Raw genomic sequence first — 23537 nt, 5'->3', positions numbered from 1 at the left:
CCTTCCCCTCTGGTTTCTCAGCCACAGCCCCCCTTCTCGTTCCTTCTCCTCCCTGCTTCCCTGCGCCTCTCTTCCAGGCAGTACTGAAGTCCTTCCTACACACACGCTATTTTTGTACCATCACTCTCTCCTTCCTCTCCCCCTTCCCCCTACATTCACTTACTTCCTGCTTTTCCTTCACCTCGGCCCAGCTCTGAAAGAACCCGGCCCCTCGGGCGCGCGCCCACTGCTCCCACCCCTCAAGAGGGGCCTTCAGCTTTGGGGCCCAGGGGCAGGGCCACTCCGGGAGGGGCCTAAGGCAGACACCCCCGCCCCGTCCCCCCTCCACCCCCACTCCCGTGCCGCCTCCAGCCGCTCGCCAGCCGGCGGGAAGCAGGGACTAGCCGCGGCCCCGAGTCCGGAGGCTGGGGGAAGGAGGTCGGCCGCAACTTCCCCAGTCCACCTTAAGAGGACGATGTAGCCAGCTCGCGGCGCTGACCTTAGAAAAACAAGTTTGCGCAAAGTGGAGCGGGGGCCCCGGCCTCTGGGCAGCCCCGGCGGCGCTCCCACTGCCTCCTAGCCCTCGCCGGCGGCGCAGGTCCGAGCGCGGCGGGCGGGCGAGCGGAGCGGAGCTGGGGGCCGGGGACAGGGGGACAGGGGAGCGGGGAGGGAGCGGCGCGGGCGCGCGAACTGGCACATTGTTGCAGCCGGCGGCCCGTCCGGTCCCGGGCGCTCGCGAGGCGCGCCGGCGGCGGGGATCGCGGAGCCGCTCCCCGGGCTGCAGCCGCGGGGCCCGGCGTGGGGGAGCTAGGGCCGCCGCGCGGGCGAGGGGGCAACGCAGCCCTCCGCCTCCCCCACCTTCCTCCTCCCCACCTCCCGCCCCCCGGGCGCGCGGCTGGCGGGCGACCCTGGGCTGGCGGGCCCGAGCCCCGCAGCCTCCCCGGGCGGGCGGGAAGGAGGGAGGCGGGGAGGGCAGGCGGGAGGGGGCCGGGCTGCCGGGAGGGCGGGGGCAGGGGCCGGGACTGCGGGCCGAGAGCGAGCCGAGCCGAGCCGCCGGCGCCGCGAGGAGCCCGGGCGGGGCAGGTGGGCAGCGGCGGGGGCGGCGCGGCGGGGCTCGGCGGGGCTCGGCGGGCTGCCCTCGCCCCTGCGCGCGCGGTCCTCCTCTCTCCCGCGCTGGCGGCGGCGATCTGCGCGCCGCCTCGCTCACTCCTCTCCCGCTCGCTCTCTCCCTCTCTCTCTCTCCCTCTTTCTCTCTCTCCCCTCTTCCCCTCTCTCGCCTCTCCGTGTCTCTGGCTCTCCGCCTGGCTCCCTCGGGTCTGTTTTTCTCTCCTGCCGCCTCTCCCTGGCCGTTCCCTGGCTTTATTTCTCGCGCGCTTGGGGTCTCTCCCCGTCTCGGTCTCTAGATCTCTCGGGGTTGGGGGGTGGTGTTCTCCGAAAATCGCAGCGGTGACGGCGGCTCCTAAGCCGCTCCAGGCGCCTGTTCCGGGTGGGGGGGGGGGGAGCCCGGCCGGGAGGGGGGGGGGGGGGGGGGGGGGAAGGGGGGGGAGCCTTAGTCATTTCCCCGCTCCAGCCTGCGCCCGCCCGAGCGCGCACTCACCGCCGCTCTCCCTCCTCGCTCCGCAGCCGCGGCCCATGGAGCCCGCCGGCCCGGCCCCCGGCCGCCTCGGGCCGCTGCTCTGCCTGCTGCTGGCCGCGTCCTGCGCCTGGACAGGTAAGCACCCCTGCCCCCCGCGGCTGCCGTCCCCCAACTGCGGGCCCAGGCCTGCCAGAGCGCCAGTGAGAGCCACTGGGCTAATGTCCAGCAGTAGTAAGGGGAGACATGTCTGTAACTGGAGTTACAGATGCAGAAACTGAGGCCCAGAGACGGCCAGCCACTTGCCCAAGGTCACACAGCCATGGGTAGGACCCACTCTCCCTCTCTCCTGTGTGGGCATTGTGCTGGGCCCAGTGCTAGGCAGTGGGACGTACCCAGATGAGTTGGTCCACCCAGCCCCTGCCCAATCTGATGGGGAAGGCAGGCTGTCAGCAGCTTTCTGAGCTAGGTGCCCCTGGCTTCTCTAGAAGCTCTTTCCCTGGACTTATGCTTTCCGCACGTCTGACTTCAGGGTCTGAGAGGAGGGGGTCGGGGCAGAGGTCCCTCAGGTGCTACCTGGAAGGGAAGAGAAGCAGGCTGTTGCCATTAAGGAAGAGTGAGCTTTCCCTCTGGTGCGTGGAGCAACACGGTGTTGGTGTGTGTATGGCAGAGAGAGAGAGGAAGGGAGGCCGCAGTAACTCCGGGGGTGAGCTGCTGTGATCAACAGATCCTAATGCGAAAGCACGAAAGCACGGTGGATTGTCCCTGGGTTTGCCAAAGCCTCTTGCTAGATGGTCTGCTCCTTGCTGTTCTCCCGGCTCCCCCACTTCCTCCTGCCTGCCTTCCCCGGGCTTCCACGCAGCTCCCTGCAGTTCAGGTGCTCTGTGGGGCTGTTACCTGTGGCTCTGAGCATGTCTTTTTGTTGGCCTACATCAAACACCTGGCTGTCTCCAGCCCTCGGCAGGCTCTGAAGGCTACCGTGTATGTTCGCCAAGGGGTGAGGTCACCATTCAGGAGTCCTGCTTCTTAAAGGGGTTTTGCAAAACCATGGGTCTCCTGGGAGGGCCTGGGTGGCAGTGTAATGGCTTTAAAGGAGTTGGGGTGGGGGAGAAGAATGGGGAATCTTGTTGTAGGCAGAGGGGTCCACACCATCCTTCTCTAGGAGGAAGGTAAAGATGAGCTCAGTACCCACCTCCCCCCCACACCCCTCCTTTTGCATTTGCCTAGAGACTGGTAACCATCTGATAGCAGTGAGGAAGGGAGAACTAGCAAAGAGTGGGTGGAGGGAGAAGTGGGGGTGGACAGCAGCTTCTCTCTGCCCTGCAGTTTCCCCAGAACCCCAGGGATCTACGTAGGCATCCCCCACCCCACCCCGGGTCTTCCCAGTATGTTTGGGTCCTGGCTGGGCGGAAGGAAACACTGATACATTTCAAGTCTGCTTGGTGAGTGGCATCTCCAGTCTGATCCACTTCTTGCTCCCCGAGCCACCCTTTCCACCCTGCGGAAGTCCTAGTTCCTGCCCCACGTCCTTCCTGGATCTGGCCTGGAAATGCACAAGTGTCTCTCACAAGTACTTCATTTTCCTGACACAGGGAATGGGGCCCAAGTTAATTTCTAAATGCCTGTTCCAGACCCTTCTCCAGCCAGGACCCCGTGGTTCAGTTTCTGGCAAATGACCTGGTGAGGCTGATTAGCAAGTGTTCGGATGGGCAGCCTGCCTTTCCTGGGGCGCTGGCCGGGAACACCGACACCCTTCTTGTGAGCAAATCTCCCCTTTTTGCCTATAAAAACAATCTATAAAATGGTAAAGATTAGGCCATAAAACTTCCGTTCCAATCCATTCAGCATCAATGGCCTGAAAAAGTGGGAGCAGCAGAGGGGCCAAGATTAACTTTGAAATAAATAAATCTGAGGAGGTGAGAACACATTTCTTGACCGAGGGTGGTGGGACAGGGGTGGGGTGTCGCCGTCATAGCTGAAGTCTGCCAGCCTCCTTCCCTCTGTGTCCTCCGGGCTTCTGGTCACACTCTGGGCCCCGGCATGGGCTTCACCTGGTCTGGCTGCCGGATGGGGCTGCGGCAGCCCCCCCTCCCTCGGCTGCTCCCAGCGTGGAGTTTATGACAAAGCACAAGAGAGGCAGGACAGAAGGGCAGGAAGGTAGAAGGAGGCAGTTGTCCAATTTTCCAAGAAAATAGATTTGTTCGAGTGAGAAACTCAAATGTCAGGCTTAGGAAGGCGGCATGAGATTGAATGACTACTAATGTCTCAGGAAGAACTGTCAGCCTGGTGGGGTGGGGGGGCGTGTGTCATGTGATTGCTGGGGCCCCACATGATCACCGCTTGCAGGGGGCCGGTCATGTGAATTATCTGGGTTGGGGAAGGCAGGAGAAGAAGTTACTAAAGATTGCTTTTAGCACAAATGCTGCCAAAGGGAAATTCTAAAAAGATGCCAGTGAAGTCACCAACCTGTGTTCTTGGAGCCGACGTGAGGCCTGTTTCCTAAAACAACCTCTCTGAGGGCCATTCGGAGCCTGGGAGTAGGGCAAGGGTCTCGGGGACACCTGGGCAGCCCCACAGCACCTGGCATCCGTTCTGCAGGCTCTTTGCTTGGTCCCACTGAGGTCACGGGCTTCTGGGGCCCCTACTGGGTAGATCTCGGTGACTCCCCCTGGCTCCTCCCCCTGTCCTAGAGGAGGCCAGGCCAAGATGGGGTTCAGGTGTTGGGGGCCAACTGGGCTCTCCAGCGACCTTCTGACCCTTTGGTAGAGGGGGACACGGCGGTGGCTCCTGTGTACTTTCCTAACTGGTGAAATTAGTCTCATTTCCTCTTTCTCAAGAAGACAAAGGGGGTGGGGGGCTCTTTGACCCCAATGGACTCTGGCTGTTGGAAGTTTCTTTTAAACCCATGGTGTTCTCTGGGTCCTTTCTGGTCATGAAGTATTCCTTTACCAACTCCTTGGAGACCCGTGGTGTGGTGTGATTCAATCTGTATTTGTAGTCATTTGGCATGTTTGAGATCCTGATGGGAACCACATGTGGAGAAGAAGGAGAATCCATGTCTTTGAATGGTAACAGCAACAGCACCCGAGACTGTGCGCTGAGGGCCTGCCTATGTCATCTCATTAGTCAGGAAAACAAAGCGTGAGGTGGCTTTTTATCCCCATTTTGCAGATGAGGAAAATCGAATCCCAACTTGGAGAAGTAACTTGTCTCAGGAGTAAGTGGCAGGGGGACTTAGTCCAGCCTGGAAGGAGTGAGAGGAGCCCCCTCCGGGGTCACATGGAGGTTTGTCAAGAGTTCCTTCTGGGGCAGGAGCCCTTCCCTGAGTCACAGTCGCTTCCTGGAAGGCACACTGAAGATGGAAACATCAAGAGCCCCTTGCCAGTGGCAGCTCATGGGAGCCATGTGACTTCCACCAGAGCCCCCCATCTGGGCTGCCGAGCTCTGGAGGCCCCCAGAGCTGGAATATTCCTCCTTACATCTTCCCGGTGCCCTTTGCGACAGATGGAGAGGGGGTGTGTGAGAGGAAGGGAGTCTAAAACTGTTGTACGGAGCCCACACACACTCGCTCGCTGCTTCCAATGGCTCCGTGCGACAGGTTATTTTCTTATTTGTAGAGTCTTGGACTGATGGAAGGCTCTCCCCCCCACCCCTCTTTATAAATGTGCTCAGATTTCTGGCCTGTCAACACAACGCAGATCATGTCACTCCCCAGCTCCAAACTGTTGAGTGGGTCCAAGTTTTTTCCAAAAACACTTGAAAAGAAAAGAAAAGAAAAGTGCAGCAGCCTGTGTGGGCTCCCTCCCTGACAGGCCTTACTCTCAGGCACATATTTCCCCAAAAGCTGACCTGACAAGACTGGCTGGCCCCCCATAGACCGTAGTTTGCCCAGCCCGCCAAGCGGGGGAGCCCCTAAGACCTGAGAAGCCCCAGAGTGGTAGAATCCCACACTGGACCCTGTTTACTGCAGCATTCCCCAAACATATGAACACGAGGCGTTTGGCTTGTGCAAGGCTTGCGAACATGCGATCTGACCCAGTTTGGTAAATGCTTGTGTACCCATCCCGTGCCCTCAGCTCAACTCTCTCATCTCTGGGCCTTCGTGGATGCTGTTCCCACTGGCAGAGCTCCCCTTCCCTGCACCTCCTTATCTTCATATGCCCAAACCTGTTCCTCTTTCAGTTGGAGCCAAGGGAGCTCCTCCTTCTCTGAACCATACCCAACCCCAGGATTGTCTCTCCCTCCCCACCCCCATGGAGGCTACTTGTTGCTTTCTCCTTGTTTCCTGGCCATATGCATACGTGGTTCGCATCTGGTGGGCGTGGTGGTTCTGGATCCAGAAGCGAGAGCCACGGAGGGTGAATCCCAGCTCCGCCGCCTGTGGGGCCACCTCCAGCACTTGGTGTGTGTCGCAGTTCCCTCCTCAGGAAGACAGAGATGACCTCAGCAACTGTTTCAAGAATCAAGTGCATTGACGCACACACGTGTATGCTTGCCACTGTGCCTGGCAGGGAGCAAGTGCTCGGCACACGTCTGCCAGCCAGCCTCGCGGCCACCATCGCTTTGTTCTCCTGGGATTTCCTCCTCTACCAAAGTGGGGCTGACTTTTGTGAAGTACCCGGCACAGCTTCTTGCAGGCACTGGGCACGAAGTCACAAACACTGTCATGGGAGGGCGTGGTGTTCCGCTTGGGGTTTTTCCCTGTAGCTGTGGGGGCCCTTGGAGGCTGGATGACTGCAGCCGATCCCCAGACTAGTGGGATTTAATTGTCTGTTCCTGGGACTGAGGCTGTGGGCGCAGGCTGCCTCTAGGTGTCTCTGTCCGGATCCACGGGTTTGGAATTGTGCGCTCCCAGACCCGGAAAGCCAGAGGGGGAGCCTGGGAGAGCCCCTGGTGGTCTTGCTGAGCGCCTCACCATGCCCCACTGGACAAGAGAGCCCAGCACTTGTGGGCTCACACCCCAGATCCACAGCAAGGCATGGATGGGATGCCAAGCGCCCTTTCTTCTAGGCCAAGCCTTTTTAAAACTGGGCTGTGCTGGAAGTTTCCATTGTTAAAGCCAGAAATCTGACAGGATCCCGAATTCCATGGAAAAATACTAAAGTAATAATAACAGGAACCACTGTTTCCAGCCACTTACGGGGCTGAGCACTGTATGCTGGCTGGCCTGTATGATCCCGGTGGTACTCAGTTAGCCTGGGCGATGTGCACAGTTATCAGATCACTGGACTAATGAAGAGATTGGGTCAGAGAAGTGGAGCAACTTACCAAGGCCACATCCGGACCGAGTCCAGATGACAACCCAGATCAGCCTGACTGCAGAGCGCAGGCTGTTAGGTAGACATCGCTCAGCCTTGTTTGACAGGTGGAGAAACCAAGGCCCCAGAGGGCTGGCATCCTGCTTTCTTGGTGCTCCTCTCGTATTTCTGTCAATCAGCGTATCCTCCCCAGGAGCTGGAGGTGGCCCATGTTCCCAGGATGGGTTTCCGTCCCATACTGGTGAAGGAAGCATCTATTTTCACAGCTGAAACTGCTTTCCTGTTCCCTTGAGCGTTGCTGGGGCAGGTCTCCTGACGGAGCCCCCCTCGCAAGATGGATTTTCCCCAACAGGTGTCTGGCCAGGCCCTCCGTCCAGAGAGATGCAAAACAGACTAGGTGGAAGTCAGGCCACAACACAGATCGGCTCTTTGTGTCTGTGAGATTTCCTGGCACAGCCACTTGGGGGCACAGGGGGTGAGATGGCCGCAGATTGGCTCCAGGAGCCTAAGGGATCAGTGGGGGAGATGGAAAGCCCGGAGCAAGCGAGCAGGGAGCCTCTGTGCCTGGAGAGCCAGCCAGAGGGGTAGACCCCTAGGGCCCGCTCCATTGCCAACCGTGTCCCCCAGAAATGGAAGCCTTGGTGGAAGGACAGAGTGTCCTTTGTGCTAGGGATGAGCTGGGCCTCGAATCCGTGCTCTCCTTCCTTACCTTTTTATTTTGGAAAACTTTAAACATGCACAAAAATGAGCAGGAATAGCGGGACGACCCCTGGCTTCCACACTGATCTGTCATTCTTTTTTGACTGCCCCCCCCCACACCCAACTTTACTGGGAGCGGAGGGGTCAGGGGAGCTTTGGAAAACAAATGCTAGACATCAGGAGTCACTTCAGCCATTACTAGTCTGACTCACATCCCTCGATATGCTCCGTGGTCTAGTGCCCCCAATGTGCCCACAAGCGTGGAGTCCTTCACCCACAGTTCACAGAAAAGGAAACCGAGGCTCCTGAAAGCCAAGTTGGGCTCCTCCCATGGCCATGTAGCCAGTGAGAGTTAAAGCCAGATCCTAGCCTCGGTTTACTCTTAACCACTTTGCTATTCTTGTTATAATCATTTTAGTTATAAATATTGGTCCAACAAGTACTTTTGAACAGCTACTACATGCCTGGGTGGCTCTAGTTGCTGGGGTAACAACCATGGGTAGGCAAAAACACCTGTTCTCAGAGAGCTGATGTTCTAGTAAGGAAGAAAAACAGACCCAAGTAAATATTGCATCAGGTGGAGACAGGTACTGTGAAGAAAAGGAAAGCAAGACGAGGCATAGAAGGTTGAGTGGGGACAGAAGGAGGGCCTCTCTGAAGAGTGGAGGCCTGAATAATACTGAAGAAGCAGCCATGGGAATATCAGGAGAGCGAGCCATGTAGAAGGAATAGCAAGTGCAAAGGCCCTGGGGCTGGAAAGAGTTTTCTTTGATCCAGGGATAACAAGGAGGCCAGAGAGCCTGGAGTGAAGGGAGATAGGCAGTGTGGCGATTGGGAGAGGTCAGGGCCAGACAAAATAGGATCTGGCTAACTGAGCACCTTGACATTGAACATGTCAGGCCTTGTGATAGAATCATTACTCTGTGCCTCGCCTCATTAAATTCTCACCACAATTCTATGAAGTGGGAAATATTATTATTGGACAGATGAAGAAATCAAGACTCAGAGAGGTACAGTGACTTGCCCAAGGTCACACAGCTTGTAAGTGCAGAGCTAGGGTTTGAGGCCCGGCCCTAAGTGCTGCAGCATCCTTGTCACTGCTTTCCTGCTTCCACTATTGCCCCCTCCCATGTCATCACCCAGAGCAGCTCACTGAATTAAATACTCCTTTCTCCTGCTCCAAACTTCTCAGTGGTTCCCACTGCCCTTAGTCAGACTTCTTACCATGATCCATGGGGCATGGCATTTTCCGGACCACGTCTGTCTGACTGACCTCATCTCAATCCACCCCCTCCTTCCTCTGTGGCTTATGGCCGCAGCAGCCCTCCTTCTGGCCCTCTTAGGCACTAGCCTCTTTCTTGCCTCAGGGCCTTTGTACATGCTCTTCTCTCCTACTGGAACAACTTCCTGGCTCTTGCTTCCTTCAGGTTTCAGCAGTAATCTCGCCTCATCAGAGGGGCCTTTCCCAGCCACCCCATTCTGTAAGTGGGTCTCCCCTTCTCTATCATGACAACAAAATTGTTTCTGAGCACTCCAAGCCATTTCTGTATTTGTGTCATTCTTTCAGCCTTGTGTCCCCTGCTAGGATGTAAGATGTTCCTACATGAGAGTAGGAACTGTGTCCGTCTTAGTCACTGCTGGGCCTCCTGGGGCCTGAGCACAGGGGCCGGCAGCAGTAGGCAGGCTAATACATATGGCTGAAAGAAGGAACAGGTGGGTAGTAAGATCCCCATTTTCAGGAAAAGGCTCAGAGCCTTGAGGTCACATAGGCAGTAACCCTGGTCTGAAAGCACAGTCCTGCCCTCACTACTTCTGTGGCTGGGGTCGTGGGCATGGCATGGATCCCCGCCCCTCCTGCTGTCATAGTGATCCCGAAAATGTCAAGAAGCACACAAATGTCAGGGCCAGCCTGGGTGGAGGGAGGTAGCCAAGACACCTGAGAACTGGTACTTAAAATTCGGGCTGTCCAAAACGGCTTGCCCGTGTCGGCACCGTGATGAATGAGCTGGCAAACCATGAAAGGTGAATGCCGTTAGTGCTCCAGTCTCTTGGTCGCGGTGGGTTTGGAGGGCCCAGCCCGACGTCAGCCACTCCCAAAAAGTCCTTCATTGCGTGAGGCCGCCCGGTGAGGGTGCAGTTGAAGTCCGACTGCTCCGCAGCCCCGTGACCCTGAGCGTCAGCCTTTTCCTCTGTAAAACGGGAGTAGTACCCGCCCTCTCTTGCTGGGTCCCTGTGGTGGTTCGGCGAGGCCCGTCGTCTTGCTGGCATTAGTGGTGCGTGATGCTGTCCCGCCGTGGTTACTATTACTGTTATTGTTGCCTGGTCATCGTGTCCTGGTTTGGGGCTGGGAAGAGCGAGTGGGACCCCCGTTCTGTCTGTTCAGTGGCAGCGAGACCTGAAACCCACACGCTGCCCCTCTCGGCCTCAGTTTCTCCTTCTGTGAAGCAGAGGCTCACCTTGGTGGCCCTCCTGTGGGCTCCTGCCTGCTCCAATGCCTCAGCCTGGAGCCCTTCTCACCCTTTGTCTTGCTGACACCCCAGGCTCCCTCTCCAGCAGGGGAGGTGGTGGAATGGCCATCAGCTCTGGGACCAATTCCTGAGTTCAAATCCAACATGCGCCTCTTACTTTGTAAGCAGGGGCTCTGGAGCAAGGGCCTTTCCCTGTTCTGACCCTCACTTTCTCCATCTGTAAAATGGAACCTCTGCCCCTGTTTCCTCTCGCGCGGGGACTGTTGAGGGTTAAGGGAATGAAGAGCTGTGGAAAGTGCTTTGTGAGCTACAAGGAGCGCTATAAAAGGCATCGGTGAATAGTGTCAGCTTGGGGAAAAAAATCTCATCCAGAGACTGTCTGCTGTCGGCAGCAGGGTGTGCTGAAACCTTGGCAAATGCCGTTTAATAAATGCGTGTTGCTTTTAAGGGGGCCTTTATCTCGGCTAGGAAAATGTGTGTGCGTCCTTGGCAGCCTGAGAATACAGCAGCCTGAGCTGGAGGGGACCCCATCGTGGCAGGGGGAAGCGATCACTCTCCAGCCCCAGGAGCAGCTATCTGTCTGCGTCCTGCTTCTGGCCCTGCTCTGCCTCTCAGGGTTCCAGCTTCCTCACCTGGAGGAAGGGGACAGCGACAATAGCAGTCCCCTAGCCGGGCTGTCATCGTGACAGTGAAGTGAGGGGTCCCCGTTCTGTGATCTCATGCACACGTGGGACCCATGGGAGAGCCCGGCCCTCTCCCTAGAGGAACAGTGAGGCCTGCGGTCAGAAGGACTCACCTGGGTCCTCAGCCTGTCCAGGTCCCACCTTTGGGCCTCAGTTTCTCCGTCTGCAAAATGGGAAGGTGAGAAGCAGATCCTTAGGTTGTTGAGGCACCAAGTATGGTGGATGATGGGGTGGTGTCCCCGTGTGCTCTCCCTGCCTCAGCGGGGCCACCGAGGCCTGCTGGACACAAAGCGTGTTTATAGCACATGTGTACCTTTCCCAGTGCTTTGCAGGCATTGTTTCCTCCCCTCCAGGTCCCTCCTGCACCGTGCCAACACTCACTAGGGCCTTCGAGCCTCCCCATCTCTGTGCCTTCTGGCCAGCAGTGGGCTCAGCCTGCTTACAGGGGCTGCAATGAGTGGGCTCATGCGTATGTCGGCCAGAGCCGGTTCTGCGTCAGAGAGAATGCTTAGCTCCTCGGTCTTAAAGCCGTGATCATCCATCATCCCCTCCATCCTTAAATGTCTGCCGCATGGCCATGGCTGCCCCGCGTGACCTGCTTCCTCTCTGCGTTCTTCACACGCGTTAGCCTAGAATGACCGTAGTGTTATTGTTATCATCGTCCCCATTCTACAGATGGGAAACCATAAGTCCGGAGGGGTTAAGACATTTCCTGGAGTCTCATAAGTGGCAGAGTTAGAATCTAAACCTGAACAGGATATAGCTGGGTACAAGATTAAGTACCTGCTCTTAAAGGGCCTATAGGTAAGTCTAGGGTAGGGCTATGGCTCTAACGAAACTGACAAATACCCATGTGATATGTTATGTGGTAGGTGATATGGAGAAAAATAAAACAGAGCAAGGGCCATGAAGTGGGGAGTGTTTTATACAGAGTGGCCAGGGAAGGCCTTTCAGGTAGGCCTGAAGGAGGTAAAGGAGCTAGAGTGTAGATATCTAGGGGATGAGAGTACCAGGCAGAGACAGAGGTGAGTGCAAAGGTCCTGCGGTGAATAGAGACTCTGGCATGATTGGGAGCAAGATGTCATGCCCTGATGGCCACCAGAAGGATTCTAGGTCTCGCTTAGAGTTCAGTGAAGGCTGCAGGAGGGTTTGGCTTAGGTTTTAGGGGCTCCTCTGGCTGTAAGGAGAGCATGTATTGTAGAGAAAGGAGGTGGAGGCAAGAAGACCAGTTTGGAAGCCGAGGTAAGGATGCAGGTCAGGGACGGTGGTGCGGTCAGGTGACTAGAAGAGATCAGAGTCTGGCCAGATCCTGGCAATACCCGCTCATTGCTGGGCTGGGGGCTGGGGGCTGGGGGCTGGGGCGGGGAGGGGGAGGACAGTGGTCCTTCTGACCACTCACATCTGATGTTGGGGAGAGAGAGAGTTGGACCCCCTTTTTTTACAGTTTCAAGAAAGCGGAGGCTCTGAGAAGAGTGATTTTGCTAAGTCTCCCCTCTGGGGGTGAGCCATAGGGGCCATCTGGCCCCAGAGCCTGTGCTCTGGACTGTTGGCCCCTCAGGAGTTTCCCTGCTGCGTGGAGGGAGCTGCAGGGGTCTGCCTGCTCCCTACAAGGATATGGCACAGTGCCCAGTGCCCAGAGCTGCCTGGAGTGGGGGTGGAGGAGAGAGTGCCCCTGTTTTATTTACAAGGCCATGTGCCTCCCTATTTGTACTGCCTGCGATGCCGCTGATAGTTTCTACCGCACCACGATGGGTCTGCCCAATGGTGCCAGGAGATGGCTCCCAGTGCTGGCCTCCTGTGCAGATGGCCCCTGAAGCCCAGTCCCAGGCTAGCCCCATCCCCTCTTGCTCACGACCAACGAGCATGTCCCAAGGACTCCGCCCTGCTGCCTGGATTGTGCAGAGCCCTTTCCTGTCTTCTGCACCTTTTCTCCTGTGGTTCCCCTTTCCTGGAATGCCTTCCCGGCTCTCCAGCCTCTGTCAGCCTTCATGATGAGGCTCACTGGCCACCACCTCCAATAGGTCTTCCCACATCCCACCACTCTCCCAGGACCCCATCCCCAATCAATGTCCCTCCATGTGGCCGGTGCCTGTGCTGGAGACTAGGCCCCACAAGGGCTAGGACCCGTGTACTCAGCTTTGTGTCCTGTAGCTTTGAGGACTGGACTTGGCACTGGCGTGGGGTTCGGGAGAGCACAAGTGGACGAGGCCTCCTCCAGAGAAAGTAAGTGCGTCACTGCGGCTCTCGGAGCCCTGGAACACTGGCGTCAAGCCCTGAGCCCCCATCTCGGGAAATGCAGGATCCATGAGTCCTCCACCCAGGCAGCCCCTCTGTGGATCAGCCCGAGGGGCTGTCTGCTCCCTGCCCTGGGGGGTGGGTTCCAGGTTTGGGGCAGGCCTCTTCACTGCCTAAGCACAGAGTAAACAGGTGCCCCAAGCTGGCCATCAGCCATCAACGTACATCAGCCACTGAGGACATACCTGTCCCTCCCCTTCTCTCACCACCATCGAGTATGGAAACCTGTGCATGCCAGGCACCTTGAGGCACGTGGGCACACGGGTGTGCTGCAAACACACTGTCGCCCCTGCTCCCAGCACTCTGCTAGTGCACACACTCACATTCATATGCCCGTCCCCCATAGCACTCAGGTTCCCTCCCCCCCCCCCGCCACTCTCTACCTATGCATGCACACACACACACACCCGTGCACGCCCCCCCTCCTGTGGTCTCCAGCCGGCTGTGCCCACACCCCTCCCAGACATCTGCTCACACCCTTGGGCACAGACACACCCTCTCATGCTGCCACCATGTTCACACACACCTGGGCCATGCGTGGTTCACATACTTTCCCCCATGTAGTTTACACCCCCTTGTGCTGCTGTTTGCTGGGCCATCCGTGCACACTCATGAGCAACACTCTTGCACTTGCCGGCACACACGCATCATCTCCTGCACGTGCTCACTTGTGTACACACCCCTTTGGTTTGGCACACTCATGCACCTAGGTGCCCTCTCCCGTGTCTGTTCCTTCATTCTTGTGTGCACACTCAGCCACACTCCTGCACTGCACGCTGGGACACACAACCCAGAAGATGCCAAAGGCAGCCACTGACAAGGTGTGTTGGGGGGAGGGGTCATAAACCAGCAGTGCCCCCCGCCCCAGGACGGCCAGGAACGGTCGTGGTCATGGAAGGGGCCACTGAGCTCCCCAGCTGTGGGGGCCCAGTGCAGGGTCCTGAGGCCCCCCCAGGCATGCCTGGAGCTCTGGCCATGGCCTCCCAGACCTCAGGGCTCCTTGAGTTTGTGGAAATCTGACAGTGGCCGCCCGCCTGTTTCACAGCAAGTCCAGAGGGCTGTCCTCACCTGCTGCCCTGACCGCTCCTGTTAGAAAACTTACTCCTAGGTTTTATTTTATGACTTTAATTCTTTTCCAAAAGAAGTAAATGTTCGCTGAAGAGACACGATTTCCATATATTATTTAGTCTAAAGCGAAAAAGAAAATGGGCCGACCCCTGGCCTCATTTCCCAGACACAACAAACCTTAGCATCATGGTGTTGGTCACGCTAGATCATTTTCTCAAGACGTTCCAGCGATCAGTCAGCATCTGCAGACGTTTCTCGAGCATCTGGTCTGGGCCTAGCACTGTGTCAGGAGCCGGGGAAAAGCGGCAGTGAACAAAACAGACAAGGTTCCTGGAGGGGAGGCTCATTTAGACAGTAAAGAGGTCTGTAACATACATAGTACACGTATAGACTTTTCTTATTAGAGTACTGTAAATATTTAATACTCATCGAGTTTAAGAACTCTGAAAAAGATCCAAAATAGAACGAAAAACCTCTCAGGTTTAGATTCATGATGCAGAGAGAGTTGCGTTTTATAGCCTTGTATCTATAGTACCTGGCTGTTGTTTATTTAAATATGGTTTTATTTTATTTTACAAAGTCATAATCATACTGAAAGCACGGTTTTTCTTATTTTTTTATTGCACGAGTCATGCAAACAGAAAACATAAAAGCAAAATCCCTTATAAATCTACTACAGAATTAACATGGCTAATCTTTAATATGCACCTTGGTTTGTTTTTTTTTTTTTTTAACTTAGCAGTCTGAGACCACACTGAATGTGTCACTCAGTAAGGACTCTGATCTTTTGATATATTTTCGTGTTGATAATTGTCATTCGTCACCGTCCTTTTCAATGGCTGTAGACTCGGTCCTCCTGTGGGTTCACCATCACAGGATCAGTCACTCTCCTTCTCTTAGACATTAGGACATTTTCAGGTTATTTTTATAAGAGCACCCGAGTGCTCTTATAACCTCCTAGTTATCGGAGGATGATTTTACATTGTTTTTTCTCATATGCTAACGACATCAAAATGTGGATTGCAGTTACCTTTGCTGGTATTCTCTGAGATCATTATTGTGTTTTTATACTTTTTCGTTTTCTCGACATGCTTTGCCACGAACAGTTTTCATTTGCATAATCACAATGTCATTTATAATTACGCCCCACAAAAAATGTCCACGTTACCAGCTCTCATGGTGCTGGCTTTTTTAGACCTCCCTATAAGCCTCCCTAGGGGATAGGCCCTAAATCACTCCGCCATCCCCTCTCTCATGGGCAGCCTGGGTTTTTTCCTCCCCCAACTGTTTCAAGATCGTCATGTGGGAACCCCACACCCTGCTTGGGGTTATGTCCTCGCGGAACAGCCCCGCAAAGGCTGGCGAACAGCTTTCACACCTTTGGAACATCGTGCCAAACTGCCTCCCCGGGAGGATGTTCCAATTTCCCCTCCCACCGGCAGCCTGCGAGAATGCCTGCCCAGCCGCCCTCCTCTCCTGGAGACGGTTCAGGCGCCTGGACCGCGGCTCTCCCTTGCCAGGGAGTGCAGGGAGAGAGCAGGAAGTGGTTTTGCCCGCAATGCCAGCATGATGACCCCAGGCCCAGAACCGCAGGAGTGATTTTTAACAAGCCCGGTTTCCAGAACAGAACCTGCGGAGAAAAAGCAAAGCAAGCAAGGGGGAAAAAAAAAAAAACAAAAAAAAAACCTCTCTGTTGGAAAAAACACACATATACACAGATTAAAATAATATTTGGCACTTACGTCGCACTTTTAAAATTCTTCAAACGCTTTATAAACACTAGCTAATTAATTAAGCCGCCTAAATCTGGCTGCAGTTGGTGGAGAGAGCTCAGAGAAGCTAAAAAAAAAGGGGGGGGGGGGGGCCAGCCCCCCCCAACTCCAGATTTTATTGTCGCCTGCCCGGGGTGTGATTACAGGCCTCCGGCTGCACCCCAAGAATAGCCTTGCTCCAACACGTTGCACGCCTGGTTCTGTAGCCGGCTCCTGCTCGCACCGCTCCTCTCACCAGCTGCTGACTCACAGCCCTGGGCCGCGTTATTGATAAGGATAATAATAACCGGCATCTATTCTACACGCCCTGGGGCCGGGCGTGGTCCCGGCCCCCAGCTCGGCCCCAGCTCGCACTGTCTCCCGGATATGCCTGGGGCAGCTCCATTCAGCCTCAGCCAAGCAGAAGCTGAGAGAGGGGCTTGGCCGGGGAGCAAGTGAAACCCTGCCTTCATTCATGCGTGCCTGCGTTCATTGAGCGTCTACTTACTGAGGGCCCAGAGCTGCCAGACTTTTTTCTAAGCAGGGGGTTGGAAACTGTTCCTTGTGGATGCTGCATCCTGGTTGGGGGGAAACATGACAATCAAGGATATAAATGTTATATCTGTGATAATAATGGGAACAGACACTGAAATCTACCCAGCCCCTACGAGGCAAGCACTTATGTCCCGCCATGCCCTAGTGCTCAGGACGGTCCTGGGGAGTGGACGCCGGTACCCCCACTTTGTGGGTGATGGCATGGAGGCCCAGGGAGGGTGGTGCTGGGCTGGCTAAGAGAGGAACTGGCACCTGGGCTCCCTCCAAGCGGCATTTCCAGTTCCTCCAGTGGCCCAAGCTGGAATGCACACCCGTTGGGGTTTTTCTTGGCTGCTTGCTATTGGCAGGTGCCTGTGCTGTCTCAAGGGGCTACCTCTGCCTCTGGGGGCCTCCTCCGTGTGCCAGTCACACACCTGGCCAGCAGCTCCAGCCTGAGCCCCTGCCCTCTGTGGGCGCTGTTTTCCTCCCTGCATAGGGAGTGTCGGGCCGCAGTCTGGCTGCAGCTCTGCGTCTCCGGCCCTTGCCGGGAGAACCAGGAGACAGGCATGGGATGATGGACACAGGGGTGGAGAGGCCTGTTCTGAGGCCCTGGGCTTGTTGGTAGGGAGGGCAGACTGGAGTCCTTGGGCTTCCAGTGGTGCCAGGCCATGGATGGGTGACAGATTCCCAGCTCTCACTCCTGCCCGGCCAGAGCCAGAGGGTATCTGCTGTACAGGGCAAAGGTGGCCTAGGGCAAGGTGTCAGGATGGGACAGGGTCATACTGCAGGTCATTGAGTGACCAGGAGGAGACAGATCCCCCTGTCCGCACCTACATCAGCTGCCACGACCTCCTGTCTGTCTTTTACTCTCTCTTCTCCCACTCCGACACCCACGCTCACGGTCCCTGCCCGTCCGCCTCTCCCCCCACCACCAAACCTGGCTCAGAATCGGACCCTGGGAGCATTTGGGCCTGAGTATCTTGCCGGCTTCTCTCAGCAGCTTCCCACGGCCCACTTGCCTTCCTGGCTGTGCCCCCCCCATCCCATCGTCACCACCATGTCCTCTGTCCGGATTCCCTGCCTCACGGGCCCGACTGCTCTCCAGTTTGGGGCTCAGGCCCCTCCCCTCCACCACCCTTAGGAAACCTTCCAGGGACTCAGCTGGGATTCCTTGAGGCCTGCCTTGCATCCAGCCCCTGTTGTGTCCCCAGCACTCAGGACAGCCTGGCCCGCAGGCGCATTAGAGCAAGGGCGGGCTGGAAGTTCACACCACAGACCCCCCCTCTCGTTTATTTGTTGTGAGATGACAATAGCTTCCCTGTGCCCTGCCTGGTGCTAAGTAACTTCTAGGTGTCGTTGCATTTTCTTCTCTGAACAAAGCAGAGGGCTAGGGGATGCTCTGCCCATCTTGTAGCTAAGGAAACTGAGTCTCAGAACCAGGGGACAAGCACGGGTCATGTTTGAATAAAAGGTGAACCATGGCCTGAAACGGCCTGAGCCACATTTCAGGCCACCTCAGATGGCTCTGAAGGCCTATCCCTGGCCAGGGTTGTTGGTTGGTCCTGCCAGAGACCCACTGAGATGGAAACTGATTAACACATGAGGAAACTGAGGCTCGAGAGCCATGAAGGGACCTGCTCAGACTCAGGGCAGCACTCCCATCCACATCCACTTCCTGTTGGATGTTCTTGGCCCAACTGAGGGCCATCATCACAGAGCAGTAAGGTCTGAGCCGGGACTCAAATCCAAGTCCTCCGGCTCCACAACTCCACAGCCTGGATGAGCCCCAGCTGCTGGTGGCTTCCCCGCTCGGGGGCCTGCTTCCTGGGCCAGGCCCCAAAGAACCTAAGCTCCGTGTGGAGCCCCACGCACACTGTGCTGCCCCCCACCTCTGAGCCCCTGCCCCGCTGTGCCCTCTGTCAGGAATGTTGTGCCCTCACATCCTGGTAAGTTCAGAGTCCATCTCAGATCTGACTATTCCGCAGAGGGCTCAGGACCTCCAGCCCAACCCTGGCACGTCGCTGACCTCGGTTTCCTCGGTTGTGATGGGGTCTCCCGTTACAGACTTGGGAGAGCTACTCCCGGAGTGCACTCGTCACGGACTGTTGCGTGTAAACACGTGAGGAGATGCACAGAATCACGGCACGATGAGTTAACGACTGCTCTGTTTTCCCTCCAGGCGTGGCCAGTGAGGCGGGGCTGCAGGTGATCCAGCCTGACAAGTCAGTGTCTGTCGCAGCCGGACAGACAGCCACTCTGCGCTGCACTCTGACCTCCCTGATCCCCACAGGGCCGGTTCAGTGGTTCAGGGGGACAGGGCCAGGCCGGGAGTTAATCTTCAGTTTCAAAGGAGGCCACTTTCCCCGAGTAACAAATGCTTCAGACACCACAAGGAGAAACAACATGGACTTTTCCATCCGCATCAGTAACATCACCCCAGCAGACACCGGAACCTACTACTGTGTGAAGTTCCAGAAGGGGACCCCTGATGATGTGGAGTTTAAGTCTGGACCAGGCACCCAGGTCACTGTGAGCGGTGAGTATGGCCTGGGCCTCCTCTGTCCCCTGGTTGTGACAACAAGTCAATAAAAATATCCTCCATTGTCTAACCAACATCTGAGAATCAGGCCTTGTGGTGGGTGTCCCCAACTTCAGCCCCTTCCACGGATCAGGGAAGTTGAGGCCTGGGGAGGTCATGATGCTTGCTCAAGGCCCCTGATAAATGGTGGGAAAGTCTAGAACCCCAGTCTGTGGGTCCAAAGCTGTCGACTTTTCCAATCCTGACCAGCTCTCTGGTCCAGGGATGAGGGAATTACAGTCTGAGTGATTTGCCCAGTCACATGACCCAGTCTTACTCCTGCCTCCAGAGAGTTGTCCCCTCCATATGGCTGACTCTTCTCGACTCAACACTTACTGAGCACCGGCTGTGTGCAGGCTCTGGTCTGCGTGCCGGGGAAGCAGGGAACAAAACAGGGAAGGGCTCCTTTCTCATGAAGCTCACCTTCCCTTCCCTTCCTGTAGACGAATGCACCCAGGGCAGGGAGGTGGGGTGTGTCTCCCACCCAGCTCTGCCTTCCCTGCTCTGTGACCTCTGATGAGTTGTCTGCACATTGGGCCCAGTGTTCTTGTCTGTCTGTCACAGCGTGACCCCACAGAGCCACTGTGGGGACTGAAGGAGACCTTAAAGCGCCCAGAGCAGGGCCTGGCACGGGATCAGTGTCCCAGGAGCATAGCCAGGATAGGCCTGAGCCATGGGACCTTGGCCGGGTCACTTTCGCTCCCAGACCCCGAATGTAAGTGGGGTTTGGGGGGTGATGGGTGCCTTGCAACCTGGACTGCTCATTAGAATGACCTGGGAAACAAAGATCCCCAGCCCCCGACTCCCTCTTAGATATTCTGACTGACTTCATCAGACATGAACCGGGGCAGGTGAATTTTTTATCTGCTCCAGGGGACGGTGATGTGTGGTTGGGGCTGAAGAGACCTAAGCTGGGGGTTCCCAGAGGTCACAGAGGAAACACTGAATTTTTCTCCCCTTTGCTCCCTGGAGCCAGGAGAGGAGCTTTTCGGTGGGTGAGTGTTTCACAAGAGCCTATGCCCATGACCACTGTGAGTGGAGTGGCCAGGACATCCTCCTGAGGAGCACAACTGGGGCCAAGCGGCTTCCTGTTGTCCGGCCTATGGAAGGGACAGCGGCACCCTGCTCAGATCCCAGCTTCACGACCAGGGACCTTCCCATCCTCCAGCACATGTGCCCCTGAGCAGGGGCTGGGCTCCCGCACACACTCACCACTCAGCCCCAGAGCCCTCCCTGCCTCAAACACACCCGAAACGTCCCGGCCAAAATCTGTCCTGCCTCTCTCAGACACGCTCCCGGCTTTCTGTAAATAGCTGATCTGCGGGAATACGCCTGTGATCCCATTTACGTTTTGAAAGCCATTTCGCCAAACTTGCTTCCTGAGGGGATGATTAAAAGAAGAGGGAGAGAATCATAATTTGCTGGTTTCTGTCGCTTTTCTCGTTTGGGGTTCTGCATGGCAGCGGCAGGGATCAGGTCTGGGGACCCTTCCGGTGTTCCCGCCAAGCTTTCGTTTTGTCTTCTTACTGCCTAAAGGACAAATACATAGTTTCAGAAGTGGTCAGGACCAGATCTTAGGATAATAGTCACCAGTGTTGTTTATTAAGCACCTACGGTATGCCACGTTCTGCATTTTATGTGCATCCTTACCAATCACCGACGTGGTGTTTTGACCCACTTTGTACCAGAACAGACACTGAGATGCAGGAAGAAAGAACAGAGAAGCTAAACTGAATCAGGGTGGGGAGGGGGGTGAGATGAGCTCTGCCCTTTATTCACAGCGTGCTCTGGGCCAGCCGTGTTCCTCCCTGAGCCTTGTCCCCCTAAATGGGACCATCCTGGAGCCCCCCTGAAAGGGTTAGCTGAGGGGTGAAGGAGCCACGGGGTGAGGAGGAATCAGCCCGGTGTCCGGTGCCCAAGATGCTGCCCGTGAATGGTAACCGAGCACAGCCCCTTGTCCCTCCAGGGGCATCTGGGCCGCTGCTGGTTTCATGACTTCACTTACTCACCTGACCTCAACATGTTCCATGTATTTTAGGAAACAAGTTAAATACTTGCAAATGTAAATATTTGTAATATTTTGTATGTTTGTTGTAGAAGGTGTTGGTAATAATTAACAATTTAGAGATACTCTATAGAAACTTCTATGGGTGAAATACCCCCGCTCCCCGTTTGATTCACTGATGTGTGAGCTTTCAGGACACCGGACGGCTTCTCCCTGCTTGTAGTCCCATGTCTCTGCCCTTGAAATTAACTCATGATTAAGAAATTAACCAACTTGGGCTTTCTCAGCACTCGGTGATCTTGGTTTTCAATCCAAAGCAGACCCAAGAAAAGAACACAGTTTCAGAAAAACATCCCTTCATTCTCTCCTTGGATTCAGGGATGACACAGATGAGACCTTATGGAATATTTGTGGAAAGATGGGAAACTAGAGTTAATTCGTAAATATCTGAACAGAGAGCTCTGAATATAGATCAGGTTTGGGATAAAGATCGATCTGTGTTTGTTTGGCTCTGAGAAGCATTTTCCGTGTTTTATTCAAAGTGAAACTGCTTGCATTCCCTTACTTGCCCCTCCCTGCAACCCCGGGAAGAAGAAATGCCTCCTGTCCCATGTCACAGATGGAGAGCCACACTGTGCCACGGCCACACCTGTGGTCAGCTGGCCAGCCTGGTTCCCCTCTCCCCTGCACGGACTGTTGAACCTGTGGCAAACCTCAGTGAGGTTTGCAGGGAGGCAGCTAGGAATGGTTGATGCCAACAGTCAGACCCATCAGAAACGTCCTTCCTGTGCCCAGATTGGTGGGAAGTCGCCTGGCAGAGAAGAGAAGGGGCGACTTGAACTCAGGCCTGGAACTGCACCTGGGCCCTGCCCCTGACTCAGAGTTCAACTCTGGGACCGTGGGGCCTCCTCCGTTCAAGGAGAAGACACGGCCCTCTGCACACTATCAGAAGGGCGGTGCGTTCTCCACAGCGTCTCACACATATTCTGAGCGCTGATGACCACAGTCATGCTCACTGTTCACAAATGCTCCTCTTGTAGCCAAACCCTCTCCCCCCGTGGTGTCTGGCCCCACGGCCAGGGCCTCGCCGGAGCAGACAGTGAACTTCACCTGCAAGTCCCACGGCTTCTCCCCCAGAAACATCACCCTGAGATGGTTCAGAAACGGGAATGAGCTGGCAGCCTCCCAGACCAGCGTGGACCCAGAGGGAAACAGAACGTCCTACAGCATCTCCAGCACAACCAGACTGGTGCTGGCCCCGGGGGATGTTCGCTCCCAGGTCATCTGCGAGGTGACCCACGTGACCCTGCAGGGGGGCCCTCCTCTTCGTGGGACTGCCAACCTGTCTGAGGTCCTCCGAGGTAGATGCCCCTGCCCCCAAACCCCAGCCCAGGTCTGGCCCCCTAGTCTCCAAGCCTGCCCCTCCCCCGCTCCCTGCCCCAAGCCCTTGGTTCCCTGGAGTCTGACCCCTGGCAGACCCTCCAGGTCACCTGCAGCTAGATGTGCCGTCCCCTCCTACTGTTTCCATGGCTGCCGTGGGATGAACACCTACCACGTGCCAAGCACTGTGCTCAGTAGTTTGCTTTACTCTAACACAGCAATTCCAATTATTGAGCACCTGCTGTACTCCATGCCACCGTGTGCTTGGTGGGGTCATTTGTTTTGCTACAGTTATTCTGTTCCAAATGTATGCATGGAGCTGAGAATCTTGATTTCACTCATTCTTAGCTTATCAGGAGCCATCATTCCTTGAGCACCTACTGTGTGCTGGGCACTGTGCTTAGGGATTTCATTCATATGCAAAGACTTAGTGTTAGAGCACCAGCTGTTTGCCTAACTCTGTTCTGGGTGATTCCCTTGCTGTGTGGGGGCAGCTAAGTTCTCGAGCCCCTCCATCTGTTCCATGAGGTGAGAGCTTCTGCCCTGTGCTGTTTCAGTTCCGCCCACCTTGGAGGTTTCCCAGCAGACCGTGTCAGGGGACCAGGTGAAAGTCACTTGCCAAGTGAAGAAGTTCTACCCCCAGCGCCTCCAGCTGACCTGGCTGGAGAACGGCAACGTGTCCCGAACAGAAATGGCCTCAAGGGCCTCGAACCTCGTAGAGAACAAGGATGGGACCTTTAACTGGACGAGCTGGCTCCTGGTGAACTCATCTGCCCACAGGGAAGACGTGGTGTTCACCTGCCTGGTGCAGCACGACGGACAGCCCGCGGTCACCAGAAACCATACCCTTGTGGCTTCAGCCCACCAGAAGGACCAGGAAACGCAAAAAACCCAGGGTGAGGCCTCAATGCCGACTGTCCTGGCACTTTAGATTTTATGTTTCTTAACATTGAAAGTAGTAATTCACATTTATTATGGAATAATCTAGAGGTCTGTAGATACGAAGTCTAATTTTACAATAAGTGCCCCTCCCCCCAAAGCCCACAGCTCAGCAGTGACCGCTGGTAAAGGTTTGGTACCCATCTTTGTAGTTCTTTTGACAGAAACATGCATTCGAGAGAGACCAGGGGGAGGGACACTGGCCTGTTCCTAGCTTCCTGCCTCCTGCTCCTGCACCTGACAGAGACTGTCACCAGGCCAGGCTAGCTGTCCCTCCTGCTGTTCTTTCTTGTCTGGGCCTTGTCTCTCTAGCTGCCTTTGCAAGCC

The 23537-nt window shown here is 55.9% G+C and overlaps 1 protein-coding gene across 2 annotated transcripts in view; it reads left to right on the top strand.

Annotated features, from left to right (window-relative positions):
• The first annotated feature begins 352 nt into the window (after nt 1-352).
• LOC132008063 (tyrosine-protein phosphatase non-receptor type substrate 1-like) overlaps nt 353-23537 on the top strand; it is a 38455-nt gene continuing 15270 nt past the window's right edge. Inside the window, exons 1-5 of one of the 2 annotated variants that reach the window (XM_059386455.1) lie at nt 353-577; nt 1603-1690; nt 18488-18844; nt 21932-22252; nt 22829-23167. In XM_059386455.1, coding sequence (XP_059242438.1) covers nt 1612-1690; nt 18488-18844; nt 21932-22252; nt 22829-23167 — 1096 coding nt within the window. In that variant the 5' untranslated portion in view covers nt 353-577; nt 1603-1611. Of the gene's footprint in view, nt 578-1557; nt 1691-18487; nt 18845-21931; nt 22253-22828; nt 23168-23537 lie in introns of those variants that run through there. The other variant, XM_059386454.1, reaches the window with a different exon arrangement.

The sequence above is a fragment of the Mustela nigripes genome, unplaced genomic scaffold (genome assembly GCF_022355385.1).
Source record: "Mustela nigripes isolate SB6536 unplaced genomic scaffold, MUSNIG.SB6536 HiC_scaffold_25, whole genome shotgun sequence".
NCBI lineage: Eukaryota > Metazoa > Chordata > Mammalia > Carnivora > Mustelidae > Mustela > Mustela nigripes.
The sequence above is the reverse complement of the archived record's forward strand: the minus strand, read 5'-3'. Positions and strand labels throughout refer to the sequence as shown.